At 37.6% G+C, this 23312-nt stretch overlaps 1 protein-coding gene across 1 annotated transcript; it reads left to right on the top strand.

The window, feature by feature from the left end:
* Nucleotides 1–974: 974 nt before the first annotated feature.
* Nucleotides 975–21325, top strand: LOC121331293 (abnormal spindle-like microcephaly-associated protein homolog). The gene is given in 30 exon segments (XM_041278581.1): nucleotides 975–1385; nucleotides 2936–3079; nucleotides 3207–4581; nucleotides 4908–5000; nucleotides 5255–5362; nucleotides 5498–5644; nucleotides 5962–6207; nucleotides 7942–8009; nucleotides 8278–8419; nucleotides 8591–8721; nucleotides 8916–9091; nucleotides 9215–9360; nucleotides 9472–9527; nucleotides 9530–9559; nucleotides 9756–9968; nucleotides 10064–10274; nucleotides 10499–10644; nucleotides 10885–11013; nucleotides 11703–11897; nucleotides 12064–16689; nucleotides 17412–17578; nucleotides 17778–17937; nucleotides 18094–18303; nucleotides 18454–18603; nucleotides 18843–19034; nucleotides 19147–19336; nucleotides 19647–19801; nucleotides 20043–20219; nucleotides 20464–20630; nucleotides 21041–21325. Coding segments are annotated over 30 exon segments (10365 nt in total). The 5' UTR covers nucleotides 975–1082; the 3' UTR covers nucleotides 21153–21325.
* Nucleotides 21326–23312: the final 1987 nt, after the last annotated feature.

The raw sequence follows: 23312 nt of genomic DNA, 5'->3' as shown, positions 1-23312 counted from the left end.
TTTTATTTATATATGGATATACAGTTGTCTGAATTTAGTGTTGTCCCAGTGTTTTGAAAAAAAAGAAAAGTAAACACATTTCAGTACCACACAGAAGAACTAGAGGTTTGACCACAATTGCACTTAAGGAAATTCATGTTTGGCAGATGTTTCTCTAATCATGGCAGCATATGGACTGGCATTATCCTGTGCCACTATCATTATTGGTGCAAAAACGGCACAAATAGTTGTAAAAAGGACTTCTTCCACTAATGGACCTTTATTGTGTTTCGGTTGCATTAAATTGTTTTTTCTCTCTCTCTCTCTCTCTCTCTCTCTCTCTCTCTCTCTCTCTCTCTCTATCTATATATATATATATATATATATATATATATATGACACACACACAACAACAGTAAATAAACATCTGTAACATGGTTGTGTAAATTTAGTTGCAGTTTGATAGCTTAAAATTAGGTTGAATCTAGTGATTTACAAAGCATTAATGGTAACACAATTAAGAACAAAAAGCAAATAAAGCCTTACAGTTGTCTTGCAATTTATATAACACGACCATTTTGTTTTACAAATAATGGCGCAAATTTTAAGAGTTTGGTGTTAAAAATGCGTTGTGATTATGCACGTTATATCATAATGTGAACACTAGTCATTGAGATTGACGTAAGAGTTTGCGCAAAAAAGTTGCAGGGGCAAGGAGGGGCAGTGTTAAACAATATTGACGTATTGCCAAGACGTTAATATTTTGATATAACTTTAAACAGATTGATATAGAATATACTGTATTTACATTAAAGACCGAGGAACGAGGCAAGACAGTTTGGTTTGATGACCTCACTTCCTAGAGAGTTAAACAGAGAAGCAACTTCTGGTTGGCTGTGTTTTGTTTTGCGTTTTAAGCCTCTGTCTCTGATTGGTTGGAGTTGGAAATTTGAAATGTTTATGGGGTGTTCAGTTTGTACACATTGCTGCGTCAGTCTTGAGACACGTTGTTTAGTGAAGTGAAATACTTTTGTTCTGTAAATCTGAAGGTATGCAGAGCTGGTGTTAAGAATATGTTTTTAACTTGTTTGAAGTAGTAAAACATGTCTGGGTTCATTGGCAAAGGCGTTTCGATGGACATTAGTCCAGCATGCCGTGCCCAGGATCCTAATAGCTTCTCAACTCAAGATACCAACAAGGAGAATAAGAATACACCATGTCCAGTTTTATCCTTGGTTCATTTTTCAAGAGCTCCATTTCTGAGTTTCGAATCAGTAAAGTTGGGTTACACCAAAACCGCAGTATTGGAGATTGAAAATCCTAATGATGATGTGACTGAAGTAACCATAGATAAATTCCCGTCAGCCAAAGGATTTTCTGTGGAGAAAAAATCTTTCATACTTCAGGTAAGTTTTAGCGTTTAACTCTGTATTTCTTTGTAATTGTTATAAACTTGTTAAAAAAAAAACAAAAAAAAACAGTAGTCGTATTGTAAATGCATTCTGCTCGAGTGGGCAGATTTCTCGGGTAACAGTATTGTCCACCAGGCAATGTATTACTTACATACATTGTGAATGTGTTGAAACATGGTATTATTATTGGAGTTCCCTAACTGCGACCAGGTGTGTGTGTTTTTAAGATATGATGTCGTTCAAAACGACACTTTTTTTCTGCCTTTACATTATTCGGATAGATTAGCCAACCACAATAGATTAATTCAAGTGTATACCTGGGTTATATTTTTTGGAAAGCGTAAAGTATTTTCGCATACGCAGTGAGTAGGACGGGCACAGACACGGTTCAGTCTGCTAAAAGTTCCGAGGCATGCATTATCAGGTATTATAGACTTAAATTTAAATTTGCACATACTGTATTGAACAGGTTATTGTCCAATACATCTGTTCTAATTCCCCAGCGTTTGCAAACTATCCACTCCTTGCAACAGGTCCTCCTTTTCTTTCTACTCACTACCTTCCTTAAAGTTACAAACGGTAATGTTTCCAGTGCATTTTGCACAACTCTATTTAATTTGCTGCTCTAGCAAGGGTATACAATTTGTGGGAACAACTATTTATAATAATGGAGTTTTCTTTTGATCAAATACTATTTATTTAAATTAATAACTATGAGTAACTTCATCCGTGTAAACTGATCGGCGGATGAAATCTGATATTTATATACTATTTTATTGAGTTGGAAAAATAAATACGACTTAATATTCCGAGAGAGATCCAAAACCACTGCGACAAGCATGCTTTTTATTTCCAACCTTAGGTCGTTCTATAACTTGCCAAGCAAAACTGATTAAAAAAAAAAGTGTATCATACTTCACTTTCTCCTTGTTTGTTGCTGCTTTTTGTATCTTGTTTTGTGAACTTTTTAGGAAAAATAAAATTAACAAGTTGGGCTGAAGTATTTACAAAAAGTACTACAGCATGCTGGTGTCAATCTGGCAATGATGTTATGCCAAATAGTTTATCCAGCACGATTGTAAAGTGCAATATATTGTATAACATTATTGATTTGGTATTTTAATTGTTTTACATTCTGTTTTTGAAGAGAACATTGTACAGCTAATTAGTGCGTTTACTACTATAGAGCGGTCTCCTTTTGCCTTTAAATGTGTGTCCATATTGCTGTGGTGTTTTGTTGTGTGACGGTAAATATGGATATATAATTGCTGTAATAATGTGCGGGAATGATGTCTATTTTTCACATGTCCAGTACACTGTTACAATACGTTTTCTGAAAAGTGTGTTTACATTACATGAATGATGATTTTCGGGAATATATTGGAATATTTTCCAATTTACGTTTTCTGAGAACTGTGTTTACCTGACTTATGATATTGGAATTACTTTTCTGATTGTTGTATGTAATGTACATGAGCATGTTCCAAAACTGTGACGGGTTAGTCGTTGTGTAAAGTTATATATGTAGAAATTGTATTTTACAGCCAGAAGAAAGAACTTTTCTCTCCATAACATGGACTCCAGTGGAAGAAGGAGGGATAAGGGAACTAGTTGTTTTTACTGCAAATGGCATTGTTAAGCATCAAGCCATTTTACTTGGAAGAGCAGAAGCACCAAAAAAGAAGAAAGTAAGTATGCCAATGTTAGTCCAAAAGGGAAGAACCAGGATATTTATGTGATGCAGTACTGGATTGCTTGATGGCGCACATTACTGTGTCACAGGGAATTAATATATTTGTTGTTGTTTTGTTTTAGAGAAGCTTATGGGAGTCCATGAAAAGAAAGAAGCCTTTAGAGAAATTTAAGGCTAAAAAAAATGAGGCTGTGCAGCCAAAAGCTGTGAACAAAACCTTCCACGTTTCTCGTAAAGTGGAATATACAAAGACGGAGTGGATACGAGGGCCACTTCAGTCATGTGCCAATGTGACGGTGACTGAAGAGAAGACCCCAAAAGATCAGTCGAAGTTTAAAGGAATATCTGTATCACCAATTGGTGTTGTGCCACAACAAACCTATACCCCAGGTTCCCTCAGAAGGTCCACAACTTATTCTGTACTGGATAAACTTGAAAGTGAAGACTCGCTACAAGAGGAGAAACCAATTGTCCAGGCTGTTCTTTACCCTGATGACACTGAGAATATTGAGCATATGAGCAAGCACACTTTTTGCGAGTCGACAACTGTATCTGAGTGTATGAAAACAAATATTGTGAGAATACTTAATCGAACGCACTCTCCTGTAAGTACTCCTGATCGTGTCATGGTTCCCCTCACCCCACTAAGCCAGAATCGAATGTTAAGTCCTGATTCTTTTCTAGACAACAGCTATGTGCCGGCTGGAGACCATGAACTTTCTTCAGTGCCTTCTATATTGTCACCAGATCAATTTCTTAAAGATGCACTGGAAGCTGTTCAACCTTGTGTGATGAAGACATGCCAGGAGAGTGTGAAATCTACTCTGGAAGCAACAAGTTTAGATTCTTCAGCTTCTCCAGATTCATTAAATGATGATGGCACATACTTCCAATATACTGCCAGAGCTGTTGATCATGCTCATCTGCCAGAAGTGTTCTTTGAAGATTTGGAGCCTGCCAAGACCAGGTTAACATTCTTTGTTAAATCAAAGCCTGGTGATATTCAAGTAAAAGAGGTAAAAAATGATATTCAGTCTCGTGATGAACCTAAGAATCTACCAGTAATGTCGGCAACCATTGTCAAAAGCAAAAGTTACTTTGTGAGGGAAAGTAAACCCAAGCCAGAGAGAGAAACATTCAGACGACGACTCTTGGAACCGGAATATGAAGTGCCTGTCAAATCAAGTTTAAGTAGACCCAAAGTGGTTGTGTTCAAAAGTCTCCCTGTCATTGATTCTGATGTAAGCCTAGAAGCTCAAAGCAGTGAAGATAAGGTTTCATCTCCAATAACTACAAATCCAGTTCTCCAGAGCAGAAAGAGAAAAGGTGAAGAATTTCTAGAACAGAAGTGTGATCAGAAGGACCAACATTTGGAAGGAAGTAAAAGGAACAGGGCAGTAACTCCTGTAGTGGAGATAAAGAAACCAACCAATGCAAGAAGAAATACTACTAGGAGTTTGACTGGTACAGAGCAGAGGCTTCAGAAGAAGAGAATGGGTGAGATTTAATAGACATGTAAAACATGAAATGTTAAGTCTCCCCTATCCAACTGCATTCATAAGTTAGTTAGCATTCATGGTTTGTCATAACCCTATTGTGTTTTTAATATTTTTTTTTGTGGAGGTGAGGTGTAAAATATACTTTAAATGTTGGTACAAAATATCCTAACAAATGGCTAATTTACCTAATTAATAAAAACAGTCTTACCAATTCGCTGGTAAGAAATCTTGGAATTAGTATGTACTGGATGACTGACTGTTTTGTTCAAGATGACTCTGTTCATGCTTTTGCTAACCCTGTTTCACTTGTAAATTATCCTTTAGTTTCATTGGCCTTAAAATCATCAACTATGCCCTCTGTGAAAACTTCAAAACCAGTGGGGGTTCCGCAGTCACAGCTCATATTTTCTAAAACAGGTAACATTATATCTGAGTTAATATGTAAACACTAAGTTTTCATTGCTCCTGTTTTTATTTTTTGTAAAATCTATGTGGTTTGTGAAATGTAATTTTTGTTAAAGTAATTGGAGGGAAGCTTTGAGTGATGCAGTTCTATTATATCTTTTAATTTCTACCCTCTGGAATGGGTTAGAATCCTAATTGTATGGCTGCTAATCATGCTCATCCTGTGTTGCAAATGCATTACATAAACTTCTGTTTTCACATTTTAGGGTCACTGTCCTTGAAATCAAATGGCACTGCATCTTTGAAGATGACTAAGGCTGCTGTTGTGGGGGTAGCACAGTCACAGCTGACCTTTATAAAACCAGTACAAACAGGTAAAAAAAAAAAAAAAAAAAAAAGTCTAGGAGGGAGTATTACAATTGAAACATTTTGCATTTTTTGGAAGAGGGGGTGGTATACTAGCTTATACTTGCTTACATTTGCTTGCTCAAACTCCTCTATTTTTATAGTTATACCAAGACATCCTCTACCATTTGCTGCCAAAAATATGTTCTATGATGAACGTTGGATGGAAAAAGAAGAGCAAGGCTTTATTTGGTGGATAAATTACATTCTTACACCTGATGACTTTAAAGTTAACACAGAAGTTTCGAAAGGTAAGTGCTCGGGGTGGTGTTTGATCCAAGTAGAGTCATACCACATTCTAAACCACTCCCTGTGCAAAAAGCTGTAATTGTTTCACTGATTGTGAATCCAGTGGACTCATAAAAAACAGACTTTTTATGTTTTAAATCTGTATTTAAACCAAATCCAGTAGTTGCATTGCAAAATTAGTTGTCAAATTTGTAAATAGAATTTAATACCTAGGAAAATCTTCAGTGCAATAAATACAATGTAAATGTTCTTTTTTTATTTTAATCTGAAGTGCTTCCTTTAGAAAAGTGGTATTTATAATCTGTTTAATTTTTTTCAGTGAATGCTGTTTCTCTAGTTTATGGAGCTGAGCATCAGAACAGAATCAATGTTCCCAAAGCACCAACCAAAGAGGAAATGTCATTCAAAACATATACTGCCAATTGCAGGCTGAATCGTCTTCGCCGTGCAGCTTGTCGTCTTTTTGCATCTGAAGACATAGTAAAGGCCATTAGACGGTTGGAGCTTGAAATTGAAGCTCGACGTCTGCTTGTTCGGAAGGACAGGCATCTCTGGAAAGATATTGGTAAGATGACTATTTTAATACAGTTGTTTAGTGCTTTACCCATTGAAACATACTTGCCACTAATGGCAGTTGAAAGAGGAAATGTATGTACACTGAACAAAAATATAAATGCAACATGTAAACTGTTGGTCCCATGTTTCATGAGCTGAAATAAGATCCCAGAAATTTTCCATTTGCACAAGAAGCTTATTTCTCTCAAATTTTGTGCACAGATTTGTTTACATCCCTGTTAGTGAGCATTTCTCCTTTGCCAAGATAATCCATCCACCTGACAGGGGTGGCATATCAAGAAGCTGATTAAACAGCATGATCATTACACAGGTGCACCTTGTGCTGGGGACAATAAAAGGCCACTCTAAAATGTGCGGTTTTGTCGCACAACACATAACCACAGATGTCTCAAGTTTTGAGGGAGCATGCAATTGGCATGCTGACTGCAGGAATGTCCACCAGAGCTGTTGTCAGAGAATTGAATGTTCATTTCTCTACCATAAGCCTCCTCCAACGTTGTTTTAGAGAATTTCACAGTACGTTCAACCGGCCTACAACCGTAGACCACGTGTAACCATGCCAGCCCAGGACCTCCACATCCGGCTTCTTCACCTGCGGGATCGTCTGAGACCAGCTACCCGGACAGCTGATGAAACTGTGGGTCTGCACAACCGAAGAATTTCTGCACAAACTGTCAGAAACCGTCTCGGGGAAGCTCATCTGCGTGCTCGACGTCCTCACCAGGGTCTTGACCTGACTGCAGTTCGGCGTCGTAACCGACTTCAGTGGGCAAATGCTCACCTTCAATGACCACTGGCATGCTGGAGAAGTGTGCTCTTCACGGATGAATCTTGGTTTCAACTGTACCGGGCAGATGGCAGACAGCGTGTATGGCGTCGTGTGGGCGAGTGGTTTGCTGATGTCAGCGTTGTGCCCCATGGTGGCGGTGGGGTTATGGTATGGGCAAGTATAAGCTACGGACAACGAACACAATTGCATTTTATCGATGGCAATTTGAATGCACAGAGATACAGTGATGAGATCCTGAGGCCCATTGTCGTGCCATTCATCCGCCACCATCACATTATGTTTCAGCATGATAATGCACGGCCCCATGTCGCAAGGATCTGTACACAATTCCTAGAAGCTGAAAATGTCCCGGTTCTTCCGTGGCCTGCATACTCGCCAGACATGTCACCCATTGAGCATGTTTGGGATGCTCTGGATCGACATGTACGACATCGTGTTCCAGTTCCCGCCAATATCCAGCAACTTTGCACAGCCATTGAAGAGGAGTGGGACAACATTTCACAGGCCACAATCAACAGCTTGATTTGAAGGAGATGTGTCGCGTTACATGAGCAAATGGTGGTCACACCAGATACTGACTGGTTTTCTGATCCATGCCCCTACCTTTTTTTTTTTTTGAGGTATCTGTGACCAACAGATGCATATCTGTATTCCCAGTCATGTGAAATCCATAGATTAGAGCCTAATGAATTTGTTTCAATTGACTGATTTTCTTATGAACTAACTCAGTAAAATCTTTGTTTCATGTTGCCTTTTATATTTTTGTTCAGTGTAGTTTAAGATATGAAACTGAATACATTGTAAAACATGCTCAGAAATAAATGTAGATTGAAAGACTTTTTATGTATGTACTTATGTTTTATGAATGTTTGTTTTCCAGTAATATTTTTTGTTCACATTGGATTAATGTCGATTTTTCATTTGTCCGTATAGGTGAACGTCAAAAGGTTCTGAATTGGCTGTTGTCCTACAACCCCCTATGGTTAAGGATAGGACTCGAGGTAAGTCAATAGCTACAGTAAGCATTTTATTTTTATGTAGACCAGGAAAAACTTCCATAATATGAACATATGTACTCATGCCCCATTATTTTTTTGTTTATTTTACATCATTATTGGGCGATAATCTGTTATGTTTCATATTTGACATAAATTCTGAATGCATTCAACACTTCATTTTTTTGTCGCTTTATCTGTTGACAAATAATTTAATAAAACAGTAAGCAACTTTGTTCAAATTCTTTTATTATTTTTTTTTTTTTTTAAAAAGACCATTTTTGGGGAACTTGTTTCCTTGGAAAGCAACAGTGACGTTTTGGGCCTGGCGATGTTCATTCTAAGTCGTTTACTGTGGAACCCAGACATAGCAGCTGAATATAAACACCCCAAAGTGCCTCACCTCTATCGAGACGGTAAGACAATAGTGTGAAGCGCCTGCAAATAGTGAAACGGTTTTACTCCTATAATTTTACAAAACTTTTGGCTGTTTTGTCTTAAAAGTGAATTTTCAGTGATGCCTAAAATCTATTTTTATTCTGTTGGTCATTATTAAAGCCTTTCTCTTTTTGCTTTCCTACACTTAGGTCATGAAGAGGCTTTGTCTCGTTTTACGTTAAAAAAGCTGCTGATGCTTGTTTGCTTTCTCGACCGAGCAAAAGAATCAAGGATAATTGAGCACGACCCCTGTTTGTTTTGCCTGGATTCTGAGTTTAAGGTACTTCATACTTTTTACATTGACACACCATTGTATAAATTACACAATGGAAAAGTGTGTATTGATTCTTCATGTTGTATTTGAGGATTCATGGAAGTCACAAAAGCACCTACTCAATTAAGATCTGTTTTTGAATTCTAATTACATCAGAAGTTATTGTTTCCTTAAGTCCTTTTTTTTTTGGTTTGTTTTAGACTACCAAAGACCTTCTGCTGGCTTTTTCAAGGGATTTTCTAAGTGGTGAGGGGATTCTATCCCGCCATCTCAGCTACATGGGTTTAGCTGTTTCTCATGCTCAGACCCCACTGGATGAATTCAACTTTGCTGTAAGAAATCTTGCTACTGACCTGCGATGTGGTGTCCGCCTTGTGTAAGTAACCATGTAGGGGGTATGGGGGGGGGAGTGTTTAATTGCTGTATAATCTCTAAATGATAAATTCCTGAAGAACAAACACTACATGTTGCTTAAACTTGGCACATCATGTGTTTGCAGGAGAATTATGGAGCTGTTCACACAGAACTGGAGTCTCTCAAGTAAACTAAGGGTTCCTGCCATTAGTCGCCTTCAAAAGATGCATAATGTTGAGATTGCACTGCAAGTCCTTAGAGCAAGAGGGGTGAAACTAAACGACGAGCACGGTAAAATAAATGAAACATCTATGGGGGGGGGGGGGGGGGGGGGGGGGGGGGGGGGGTGTTAAAAGATGTCAATCAATTATTAATTAATAAAAAAGTCCACGTTTTTAACAGGTCTCTATAAATTGACCCAGTGTCTCTCTTCTGGGCACAGAGAGAACACCTCTAGACACTGTTGTGGAGAATCATTTTTACCTTTCAGGTAATGAGCTGTTATTGCACATTCTTTATTTGCACTGCTGCTGAAAGTACTACTAAGCAAATGTGAGATGCTTGTTAGTTCAGTTTTCATGAACAATCTGTTTGCTTGTAACACTCTCACAACAACAAAGATATATATATATTATATATAAAAAAAAACACCACAACATCCCGCCTGTTTATTTTTTAATATACAGGTTGAAATTTTACTTGACGAAGAGGAGCTAAGAGAGGAAATTTCTTTCCTTAAACGGACATGGGCAACACATCAGAAGCTTGCATCTCTACGGTCCAGTGGGGTTCCAATTGACAAAGAAAAAAAAGTCTGCAGTGTAGATCTAGACTGCAAAACAAAAGTAAATCTCCTGATGGATTGGGTGAATGCTGTATGTGCATTTTACAACATTAAAGTAAGTAAACTTATTTATTTGATAAGTACACAAAATAAAAAGCACTTGTTCATTTAAAAAAAAAAAAAATCCTTATTTTGCTTTGTTTTTCCCAGGTTGAAAACTTCACTGTATCTTTCTCAGATGGACGTGTTCTATGCTACCTTATCAATCATTACCACCCTTGCTATTTATCATTGGATTCCATTGGTCAGAATACAACACAGACGGTAGAGTGTGGTCAGCGTGGTACAGTTGGGCTCAATTCTTCAGCGAGTGATTCTGAAGACAGCTCCTTGGACATTTGGACAGGATCAACAAACAATAGTAAGGACAGTTCTCATGATGCTGCCCTTTCTTTTTAAATGATAGGAATTCTGCAGGACATGTAAAATGTATAATAGATATGTTCAGTTTTTATGTGGTGTGGTCATCCCTATGTTGTAGTAAGTCCTCCACTGCTGTTTTCAACTGCTGCTATCTCCAACTTCATTTTCTTTCCTGCATTGTTTGGATGGGTCAAGTTAAGTTATCTGTCTTTCTTTTCATAGCAAATACAACACCAGTGCTTTTCAAAGAGCTGCTAGAGAATGAGAAGCACAATTTCCAGTTGGTGAACACTGCAGTTGCTAACCTTGGGGGAGTACCAGCCATGATCAGCCATTTAGACATGTCAAATACCATTCCAAGTGAAAAGGTACATTTTGTTGTCTTTTCTATTGGCATTGTAAATATTCTATAATGTTTTATTTTTACTTGTACCTGTTGCATAAATGTTCTTGTTGTTTTCAACACACAAGACAATGAAGTGTACCTTATTAATCATACACACTATAATCCTGTAGCTACTATTGTTGACCTTTTTTTTACAGACTACAGCTTAAAAAAAAATAGCAATTTTTAAAACCAGCTAAACTAATGAAACGTCTGTTTTCAGGTGGTTACTTGTTATCTGTCTTTCCTGTGTGCTCGACTTCTGGATCTACGGAAAGAAGCAAGAGCTGCCAGGGTGATCCAAGCCACTTGGCGAAAATACAGACTGAAAAAGGAGCTTCAACATTATGAGGTATCATATTTACTATGTACTAAACACAATAACATATTGATCTTGGAACATATACTTTATGTAAGAAGTAACCCACAATGGTGTGTAGCAAGACCATGCTGTATGCACGCCTGGGATGTGTTGTATGAACGTACTTGGTGGATTATTGCAATTTTTATAAAATGATTCCCAACTCCAAATAAACAAAAAAACAAATGGCACTAACTAAACAAAAATAATCTCCACCCATCAGAGAAGGGCTTCTCCTTTACCTGTTTTAAATAAATAAAAACATATTGCTCACTCAGATCAAAGTAATATGTACAAGTTTGAACACTTGCATCGATGAATACTTTACCAAAATTGAAACATGCAGTGAATAATAATCTATGAGACAGCAAAGCACTCGGCAGGTGGCTGCATAGTCATGTAATAGTGTTCAGCCAGTTGCAGCATTTAATTTATCCAAGGCAATGCTATAGCAATAAAATGCAATTCCTCTAAATAAAATACAAATTTGGCCACAAGGTGACATTTGCTGCAATGTTAAAATCCTATTGAGGGGGTTAGACCTGTGGGTTATTATGCATGTTCTCAGTTAAACTATGGGAATTATCCAATTTTGGTCACTTCTGTTATTTTAAAGAACTGCTTTTTTCCCCATCCAAGAATTTTATTTCATCATTAACTATAATTGTGATTATCTGCAGGAGAGAACCCAAGCTGCTTTTATCATTCAATCAGCAGTTGTTCAGTTTCTCTGGCGCCGCAGACGGGAGAAGAAAACCATTGCTGCAGTCATCATCCAGGTAGCATGGAGAGACCATGTGGCAAGGAAGAAAGCTAGCGAGAGAGAACTGGAACGACTTTATATTCTGCAGAATGCTGCAGCAACAGTTATTGAGGTATACTTTTAATACTTAATTTATGGCACTATTTGTAAAAATTCTTGAAGATCCTAAGAGTTAATACACGTATTTGCCTGTCTACTAACTTGATATTACAGTTGTGAAATGTTGATGGTTCAGTATAATTTAGTTTTTAAAGTCTGAATCTTCTTGACTTCAATAGGCCTATTGGAAGAGATACTCTGCAACAAAACACTTCCAGGAGCTACGATACTATACTGTTGTTCTGCAAACCTGGATAAGGACAAAGATTGCACTGGCTGGATATAAAAAGATTCTTTGTGGAGTGATATCTATACAGAAACGTTTCAGGGCCTGCCTTTTTGCTAGAAAAGAACGTCAAAAGTATTTAACACTCAGGACATCGGCTATAGTAATCCAAAGGGCATTTAGAAGATGGAAGAACCACACATTGAAAAGGCAGACTATTGCTGCTGCAGTAATACAAAATGCATTCCGCAAATGGCAGGTACAAAGACTTACTAGAAGAAATGAAGCTGCTGTCAAGATACAGTCCTGGTATCGCATGAATAGAGCCCAAAAACAGTATTTTGATGTCCAACAAAAAGTTATCAAAATACAGGCTTGGTTTAAGAGCTGCCTGGCTAGGGAATTGTTCCAGAAAAGGAAAGAGGCTGTTTTAACCATCCAGAAATATTTTAAAGCTTACAGATTGGGCAACACTGAACAGCAAAAGTACTTGCTTGTTCGCAAAGCAGCAACAGTTATTCAGTCCTATTACAGAGGTATGAAAGGACGCAAGTTCTTCAAGCAAATTAAAGCGGTTTGCCTCTTTGAATCCCTTTGGCAAATGAAAAGAGAAAGGGTCAAGTTTTTGCATAAAAGACAAAGTGCTGTAATTTTGCAGTCTCACTTAAGAAGATGGCAGGCACAGATGAGTTACCAGAAAATGAAAAAATCTATCTCTTTGATCCAGGCTCGCTACAGAGCATATCTTGCTAAAAAGAAGATGCAGAACGAATACAAAAAAATCCGATCTGCAGCCATTGTTCTACAATCTGCATACAGAGGAATGCAAGTTAGAAAGAAGGCACACATTCTAAGGTCTGTGATAAAAATGCAGGCCTGCTATCGTGCTTATGCTGGCCGAAAGGAATTTAGAAAGATGAAAGACGCTACCATTAAAATTCAGGCTTATGTGAAAATGGTTCAAACTCGCCGCCGTTACTGTAACCTTAGAAAGGCAGTACATGATGTGCAGAGAATGTATAGAGCTAATAAACTCTGCCTCCTACATAAGATGGAATACAGAAAGAAGAGGGAGGCCTGTGTTTGCCTACAGGCAGCTGCCAGAGGATATTTGAAGAGAAGACAGATACAGACTTTAAAAATGGCTGCAACTAAAATTCAGTCTACCTTTAGAATGCACAAGGAAAGAAATCGCTTCCTTGAAATGCGCGGTGCTGCTGCTGTTGTTCAGAAACATTATAGAGCGCACAAAGAATCCAGCATATGCCAAAGCACATTCTTGAAGCTAAAAGCAGCAACTGTATGTTTACAGGCATCCTACAGGGGATCTAGACTGCGTAAAGTCATTAGGCTTCAACATAAATCTGCAACTAAAATACAGGCGGCTTTCAGAGCTCATTCTACAAGAACAAAGTTTCTACAAACTAAACGTGCTTCAGTTGTAATTCAGAGACAATACAGGGCCTTCAAAGCTGGACAGAATCAGAGAATGCAGTATGTGAAGATTAAATTAGCTGCTGCTACTCTACAAGCAGCCTATCGTGGGCATGTAGTACGAAAAGAGGTACAAAAACAACACAGAGCTGCAGTGGCCATTCAGACAGCCTTTAGAATGTACAGAACTCGGAAAAACTTTCATGCTTTAAAGAATGCAGTTTTAGTTGTTCAGCAGCATTACAAAGCTAAACTTGTTGGTGGAAAGCAGCGAGAGAAATATCTTGCATTTTGTGATTCGGTAGTGAAGCTTCAGGCTGCTTGGAAAGGAAAACGTGTAAGAATGGAGATTAAAAAACAGCATAGATCTGCAACAATTATCCAATCTTACTACAAAACCTATGTGATGCAAACAAAGTTCAAATCAATGAGACTGGCAGCTTTGGGAATACAGAGACAATACAGGGCTTACAGTTTAGGGAAGATGCGACGTTCTCAGTACCAGCAGACCAGAAAAGCTACAGTTACCCTGCAGGCAGGTTTCCGTGGAATGAGGGTCAAGAGACTGCTACAAGAACATCACAAGGCAGCTTGCACAATTCAAACCGCATTCAAAGCTTTTATGTGCAACAAAAGACTTGCATCACTTAAAACTGCTGCAGTTGTTTTCCAGAGAAGGTATCGGGCCCTTGTAGCTGGCAGATCTTTGCGTCAAGAATATATTGAACTTTGCCAAGCTGCAATTAAGATCCAAGCAGCTTATAGAGGTGTCAGAATAAGAAACGACCTAAAGAACATGCACCGGGCTGCCACTGTGATTCAAGCACATTTTAGAATGCACAAGCTACGACTTCCTTACTGTGCCATGAGACTGGCTGCAACCATAATACAACATCAGTACAGAGCTTGCATGAAAGGGAAACAGGAACGTGAAAAATATTTGGTAATAAGAAAATCTGCTATTACCATTCAGTCAGCTTTCAAGGGCATGAAAGTTCGCCACCAGCTTAGAACCATGCAGAAAGCTGCAACACTGATTCAAGCACATTATCGAAAGCACAAACATCATGTGCATTTCAAAAAGCTTTGCTGGGCTGCAGCAGTAGTGCAACAAAGGTACAGAGCAAACAAACTAATGAATGCCGAAGTCCAGAAATACAGCACAATGAAAAATGCTGCAGTTTGCATTCAGTCTGCTTTCCATAGCATGAAGACAAGAAAGCAACTGAAAGAAATGAAGAATGCTGCTGGACTAATTCAGAGGAGGTATAAAGCCTTTAGCGCGCGCCAGCAGTATCTGTCTTTGAAGGCAGCTGCTATAGTCATTCAGCGGAGGTACAGGGCCCATATATTAGCAAAGCTTCAGCAGGAGCAATACTGCAGTATGCGTGCTGCAGCTATTTCTATACAGTCAGCATACAAAGGCATGGTAGTAAGGAAGGAAATTGTGAAAAGGCATCTGGCTGCCACTGTGATTCAGGCAGCATTTAGAATGCATAGAATGATGATACCATTCCAAGCAATGAGACTAGCAGCAGTCCTCATACAGAGGCAGTACCGGGCATACGTACAGGGTAGAAATGAAAGGGCACTCTATTTGAAATATCGGAACAGTGCCACTTTAATACAGGCGGCTTTCAGAGGAGTGAGGCTTAGACGGCAGTTACGAGATGAGCACAATGCTGCAGCAATAATACAAGCCCAATTCAGAATGTGCCAGCAGAATTCTCATTACAAGAAGCTTCAGTGGGCCACTAAGTTTGTGCAGCAAAAATACAGAGCCTGTAAAGAGAGAGATGCTGAGGTGCAGATGTACAAGTCCAAGAAACAAGCTGCAGTGGTTGTTCAGTCTGCTTTCCGTGGAATGAAGTCCAGGCAACATGTGAAGGACATGCACAAAGCTGCCACCACTATTCAAAGGAAATTCAAAGCCCGTAGTGCACATAAACGGTATGTTTCTCTTAAAACTGCTGCTGTTGTAATTCAACAGAAATATCGGGCTTTAATTGTTGAAAGACAGCTGAGAAAAGAATATAGTTCTCTGTGTTGTGCAGCCATTACCATACAGGCTGTATATAGAGGTTTAAGAACAAGGAAGCTTATCCAGCAAATGCATCATGCAGCTACTACGATCCAGGCAGCATACCGAATGCATAGAGTACAGCTCAAATTCCAGGCAATGAGGTTATCTGCAGTCATTATTCAGCTACATTACATGTCTTACAGTCGAGGCAAAAAAGACAGGGAAAAGTATTTGCAATTAAGATACTCTGCTTTGACAATTCAGTCGGCATTCAGGGGAAAGAAGGTTCGACAGAATTTAGCTGCAATGCATAAAGCGGCAACCACTATACAGTCCCGTTATCGAATGCACAGACAAAAGAGTGATTTCAAGAAGTTAAGCTGGGCGGCCAAAGTTTTCCAGCAAAGATACAGAGCTCTAAGAACGAGAGATGCTGAAGTACACCGGTATAAAAAAATTAGGAAAGCGGTATTTTTCATTCAGGCTGCATTCCGTGCTAAACGAGAAACAGAGCTGACTAGGAGAAAAAAAGCTGCTCAACGTGTTCAGACATTTTTAAAAATGTGTGTTCAGAGACGCCAATTCCTGCAGCAAAAAGCAGCTGTAGTAGTCCTTCAGTCTGCATTCAGGGGCTATAGAACAAGGGTCTGTTGCAGAGCAATGTGGCTTTCAGCAGTTGTGATCCAGCAGTGGTACAGAGCCTACAAAGTTGGTCGAAAACAGAAAGCAGAGTACCAGGCAATAAAACAAGCTACAGTAACTGTGCAGTCAGCTTTCAGAGGAATGACTGCAAGAACACTGGCAAAGCAAAAGCGTGCTGCAATCAAGATTCAATCTGTTCTTCACATGGCTGTCTACAGAAGGAAGTTCATAAAACTCTGGTCAGCTGCAGTAACTTTGCAAGCTCATTACAGGGCAGTGGTAACTAAAAGAAAGTACACCAGTTACAAAATCGCAACCCTGACATTGCAGAAGCATTACAGAGCCAGTCAGGCTAAAAAATTCCAGAGATCTGCCTACCTGAAAACAATGAGAAGTATCCACTTACTTCAAGCAACAATCCGGGGATATATTATACGCAAAAGAATACAGATGCTGAAGAAGAGTGCCGTGAATATTCAGGTAGGGTATTCTAATGCTTTATTATTGAATTAAACTTACTAATGCCATTGATTCTCAGATACTGATAGTCTTAACATGTCTGATATTTGTATTGTTTATATTAAACAGGCCTTTTATCATGGACTTGCAGAGAGGAGAAAGTTCCTTCATTATAAATATTCTGCAACAATAATACAGAAACATTACAGGGCACATTTACTTCGGAAAACAGAAAGGGAAACATATCTGAAAGTGAAGACTTCTTTAACAATTTTAGTTATTCAAATTCATTGTAGAAAACGTTACACTATCTTTATCATTGTAACTGCAAAGATTGTTATGTTTTATATTTGCTTTGCATCACAGTTGGTCTCCGTTGCATGTTTGTTTTTTTTTGTAAATCTCACCTTTTAAATCTGACACCCCTCTATTGGTGTCTATTTGGGCTTGTATATTATTCTGGGGAACTGACTATAGTACTGTACAGCAAGAACCCTTTTAACAATTTTTAAAGGGATTGACAAAATGTGTGAACTGTCAGATGAAAAAAAACAACATACAATTTCCAGGTTTTGTATTTCTGATAAATGTGGTAGCAATTTTAATATCAGGACCTTGTTGCCACTGACTCAATTGGAACTACAATGACTGGGACTAAAATTTGATTTTAAGTGATGGATAATTTACTATATTGATTGCATGTATATCCAATGACGTGTGTTCATTAATTTTGTTTCCGTTAGGCAATGCTCAGAGGCTACATAGCAAGACGACTTGCTAAAAAAATGAGAGCAGCACAGAAAATCCAATCCTGGTACAAAGGCTGCGTAACCCGCAGACAGTATAGAAACACACAGAAGGCTATTGCAACACTTCGTGGTTGTGTTCAAACAAGATTAATAAGAAACAGGTAAACCAGATTAACAAGTCCTTTTTAAATTGACTTTCTGCACTAAATTTTGACCAGAAAGAAGCGAAATAAGTGTGTCCAATTGATTTGAATGCCTTGCTCCATAATGTCTTTGTTGCAACAATGTCATACTATGAAAGAAAGTTCATATCCACCAGTGCACGTGTTGAAACTTGCTAACTAAGATTGTTTATTTCAGATTTCTGATGATCTGTCGCAGTGTAAGCATAATTCAGAGAAGGTGGAGAGAAACTATCGAAACAAGGAAAACTCATCAAGAATTCATAAAGATCAGGTCAGCTGCTGTTAAAATTCAGGCTGTTTGGAGAGGATACAGCACAAGGAAACAGCATGATAAGGTAAGGCTGCCCAGTTCAACTGTGGTAATCACTTTAACGTATGAAAAAGCAATACAAATAGAGATTGTAAAATATTTAAATGTTTCTGAGGTAGTTTATTCTATGAAAAAAGTACTTGCTTGAGTCTAGATAAATCCATCCAATTTTTTTTTTTAGGAACAGAAAGCTGCCTGTCTAATCCAGGCACAGTACAGGGGATTTGTACAGCAGCAGAATTTTCAACAACAAAAAAGTGCTGCACTGACCTTGCAGAAGTATGTGCATGCGTGGCAGACAGGAAAAACTGAACGTTTGAAGTTTGAGAGAATAAAAAACGCTATTGTCTCTCTCCAAGCATGCTGTCGTGGCTGGCTGGTCAGGAAAAGGGTACTTTTTTATTTCTTCCCTTCTCCTGGTCCTCATGCTCCCCCCATTTTTTTTTTTTTTTTTGGAAAACTTGTTGAAACCAAGAAATATGTGACTGTCAAATGTTGATGCAACATTCATATTGTTGTTCATACTTCATTTTCCTTTTAGATTTCTGAGGAGACACAAGCCATACGGAGACTATGCTTCACAGCAGCTGCATATCACCATATGTGTGCTATGAAGATTCAAAGAATGTTCAGAGCTCATTTGGCACTGAAACATGGAAGGCAGCAAATGCATTCTGTGATTTGCATACAGGTAAACAAAGTGAATTAAAGAGGTAAAGAGATGTCCTGAATCGTGATGATGTGGTCTTTCAACTCTGACACTACATGCTTCTATACTTTTTCCATGAAGCAGGATAGATAGCTTCTATACTTTTTTCCACATTACGATCGATCGCAAGACCAGGAAAAAAATAAATGACTGTCCTTTTTATAGTAGCACACAGTGCAATACTTGTTTGTCACTGCATTATGTAACATTTGTCTTTGCAGAGGTGGGTAACATCTAAATTACAGCGCAAAAAATACCTAAAGGACAGAGAAAAAATCATAAAGGTTCAGCGAGTTTTGAGAGCTTGGTTAAATCGCCGCTTCAGGGCTGCCATGGTTATTCAGCGAGCCGTGCAAAAATACCTGTGCAGGAGACGCCAGCAGAGGGTACAGCATGGGGTTGTCAAGATTCAGGTACTTTGTTTGTTTGTTTTCTGCATTTTTATTAATTACTTGAAATAAATTGAACTGTGTTAATTTTGTATATTGTTGCAATGTTTTATACACTTTTATGTTTTCTTTTAAGGCACTGTGGAGAGGATTTTGTTCAAGAAGGAGAGATTCCCCAAAAGTGGTAGCTATAAGGCGCCGTGTTGAAAAGGCCAACAAAGAGAGCAAAGAAGAAAACAAGCTTGGTAACAAAACTGCCATTGCTATTGACTATCTTCTGAGATACAAGGATCTGTCCTGCATTATTGCAGCTCTGAAACATTTAGGTTTGTGGTGATTTTGTCTCTTCTTTCTATGGTATTTTCCCATTCTCTGCCTTTTACAGAGACATCCAAGTAAATGGCTGCTTAATGTGTTTATGTGTGCATATGCAAAACTGGTCTGCTATTTTCTTCCTGTCCATTAAGAATTGTAATATGGATCAAACCAAGGTGCTTTTTTTAGAAACATTTTCTTTTTGTAGCTGTTGGCTGTTAAGCACATCTGCTATGACAGATAACCCGAGATACTTTCTTGCACAAAACCCTAAATCTAGCATATTCCTTCTAACTGGTTTTTGGTTTTCTTTTACTTTAGAGGCAGCAACCAGACTTTCATCTGTGTGTTGTGAAAACCTTGCTGAGAGTGGAGCCATTTTAACAATATTCATTTTAATCCGAAGCTGCAATCGCAGTGTACCTTGCATGGAAGTAATTGCATATGCAATTCAAGTACTTCTGAATCTGTCAAAGGTAAGGTTTTAATCCTTTTTTTTATACTGTAAAAATGTAATAACCTGAAGAGCACATCATTTATTTATTACCTGCGTATTACTGTCGGAAGTTATTGAGAGTATTAGTTGAAATCAGTTGAGTGGATATGCCTGTTGATATATGGTCCACATACACTTTTTAATGTCCTTGTCCTCTACATTTTTAAGATGCATGTTTCTTTCACTTGGGTTCATTCTACCAAACTTGTTTCCTCATACAGTATGAAAAAACCATTGGTGCAGTGTATGAAGTGGAACATTCCATTGACACACTGCTAGACCTGTTGCAAATCTATAGAGAAAAAGCCGGGGATAAAGTTGCAGACAAAGGAGGAAGCATTTTTACAAAGACCTGTTTCTTATTAACCATTTTGCTGCAAGATGAAAGAAACGCTTTGGTAAATATTTCCGGTTTTAATTTTCTAAGCTAAAGTGTTTTTGCAGTATGCAATATTTGGGTTCCAGCTTCAGTGAATTGGTTTTTTGTGTGTTAGTGAATTCATTTTTTTAAAAATTTTATTCAAGGATTTAGCCTAACCATTTTTCAATTGGCATGCTTAGTATGTACAAAATTGCAAGTTGCCAATTAACTGCTGCTACTTTTTTTGCCATGGTCTTTGTGTCTTTTTTTTTTCAATGCAGGATGTTCGCAAGCTACCAAAAGCAGAAGATCGCATTCGCAGCATTTATAAGCTCACAGCCCGAAAACACAAGATGGATGCAAAACTAACAAGACAGAAGATGAATATGTCCCTAAATGGTAGCTTCTTTGCCCAAGCAACTCCTGTAAAAACAAGACTAGTGCCAAAGTAAGTCTGTTTGGCTTGTTTACACAATATTCTTTGAAAAAGAATTGTATGTGCTTTGGAATGATTCCACAAAGGAGAAGTGTGCAAAGTAACATTGGAAATCCATAGATGAGTTATCCAGAATATGCACTCCACAATTTACTGTAAATAAATCTTAATGTTTCTTTTGTAGGCCTGTAGTGCAAAAAAAAGTGGAGGGCTTGCCAAATTTGAATCTGTGTTTTAATGTGTAAAGGTGTACAAATTACAAATACTGTAATTCTGGAGGGAAATATAATTCCTCCCAAGTACAACTTGTGATTTTCAAGTTCATGTAGTGTTTTAGCTATTGTTGGTAACTAATAAATTTGAAAGCAATTTTACTGCCTGTTTTACCATTTATGTATGCATTTCATTTGTGTGTTTTTCAGAATCACACCAGATTGGGTCTTAAGAAAAGACAGCATGAGAGAGATGGTGGATCCTCTCCGGGCCATTCAGATGGTTGCTGATGCACTTGCTATTTACCCTGTAACACTTTAAAAATAAAATATTTTATACTGATATTAATAATTAGATTAGCTTACTAGTCAGCAGTGTTGAGTGGTGTACAGGTGTGCATTGTTGCAAGTGTTGAACTAAAATATATAGGTAGAGAAGTTGTTAAAAACAACCTATTGTAAATCCTAAAATGTTTTTGTAATTTTACAGATTCATACTTGGTTAAAATAAAAAATGTAAATACTTCTTAAATTTTAAATTTCTGTTGTGTCATTTTATTTTACAATGCAGTGGACAGCTTGATGGAATGCTGTATACAAAGTTTACATAATCAAGGGCAAGGGTGTTGGATTTAAACCATAAAGTGCTTCATTTATGGATTTTCTAAATGATTTACTATAAACTAAACTGCACTACTTATTCAAAGAGAAGTTGCTTGAAATATTAGTTTTTAGAAGTTGTTGATTTGGGCATTTCCAGTTTTATGAGTAACTAAATCAGGTATGTCCTCTGATTTGGTGAAAATTAGGTGCAGTCCTTCATTTCAAAAAAAGACCTTTTTTGTTGACTCAGAAATGTCTTCATCTAGACAATGTGGGGAAGCTATAAAAAAGGCTAACAAGATACTCGGATACATTGTGAAAAGTGTTGAATTTAAATCAAGGGAAGTAATGTTAAAACTGTACAATGCATTTAAGACCTCATCTTGAATATTGTGTGCAGTTCTGGTCACCTCGCTATAAAAAAGATATTGCTGCTCTAGAAAGAGTGCAAAGAAGAGCGACCAGAATTATTCCGGGCTTAAAAGGCATGTCATATGCAGACAGGCTAAAAGAATTGAATCTGTTCAGTCTTGAACAAAGAAGACTACGTGGCGACCTAATTCAAGCATTCAAAATTCTAAAAGGTATTGACAGTGTGGACGCAAGGGACTTTTTCAGCCTGAAAAAAGAAACAAGGACCAGGGGTCACAAATGGAGTTTAGAAAAAGGGGCATTCAGAACAGAAAATAGGAGACACTTTTTTACACAGAGAATTGTGAGGGTCTGGAATCAACTCCCCAGTAATGTTGTTGAAGCCGACACCCTGGGATCCTTCAAGAAGCTGTTGGACGAGATTCTGGGATCAATAAGCTACTAACAACCAAACGAGCAAGATGGGCCGAATGGCCTCCTCTCGTTTGTAAACTTTCTTATGTTCTTATGTTCTTATGTTTCATTTCAAAAGTTAATTTAACTGATATTTGTCTGTGTTATTTACAATACATGTCATTTTGGGTGAGAGAACCATTTGGCTGTTAATCGTTAACTTACACATTCTATTTGTCAAATAAATATGATCAATTTACATCTAATACTTTTGCATGTAGTTTCACAAACTGCCTATGGCCATTTGGGGAGGGGCACACTCAGCACAAGTCCTCATTCTTTAAACGGTCTAATATTGATTGATCAGGTTTTTATGACTAGATCTTGTATGTTTGTAGAAGCCACTTTGTGATCTTGCAAATACCCAATATTTTACAAATACATATGCTTTCCAGTTATTTGTTTAGTGCTGTCTTATAGTTGAAAAACAAAATTCTATAAGTAAAGGAGCCTTTTTCTATGGCAGAATTGTATGGTTTTATACAATGGCCTGTATTAAATTGATCTAGACAGTGGTTGATCTAAATATCACCCCATTTAAATATGGAAACAAGACCGAACCAGAAATTTTTTCTAACTTTTTTTTTTTTAAATACACACATACACTTAAGATACTGCCACACACTGTTAGATGTTAGTTTTATGAAGGTCCTCGTCTTTTACTAATTAAAACAATAAAGGTATTTTGACCCGTATAAAATTTAGCAACCATATTTTAATGACGGTTTTAAATAACACCAGCACTGTACAGTGGTAAAAATAGAACAATATGTCCACAAAGACTGAGATTCCCTGACTGAATTGTAAAAATACTGGCTGTGACATTAAATAAGTCCCTATTAGGCCATGTTTTTCTACTGTGCCAAATTGACCTTTGTTTAAATGAGTATTTGAATCTGGGAAATTTACCAGTAAACAAAGCATTATATATATATATATATATATATATATATATATATATATATATATATATATATATATATAACAAATGTTAATATTTGTATAATTTTAGTTTCAAAGGTTTTCCCAACAAGGACTGACAGGCCAATAACAT

This window comes from Polyodon spathula, chromosome 18, assembly GCF_017654505.1.
Source record: "Polyodon spathula isolate WHYD16114869_AA chromosome 18, ASM1765450v1, whole genome shotgun sequence".
Lineage (NCBI taxonomy): Eukaryota > Metazoa > Chordata > Actinopteri > Acipenseriformes > Polyodontidae > Polyodon > Polyodon spathula.
The sequence above is the reverse complement of the archived record's forward strand: the minus strand, read 5'-3'. Positions and strand labels throughout refer to the sequence as shown.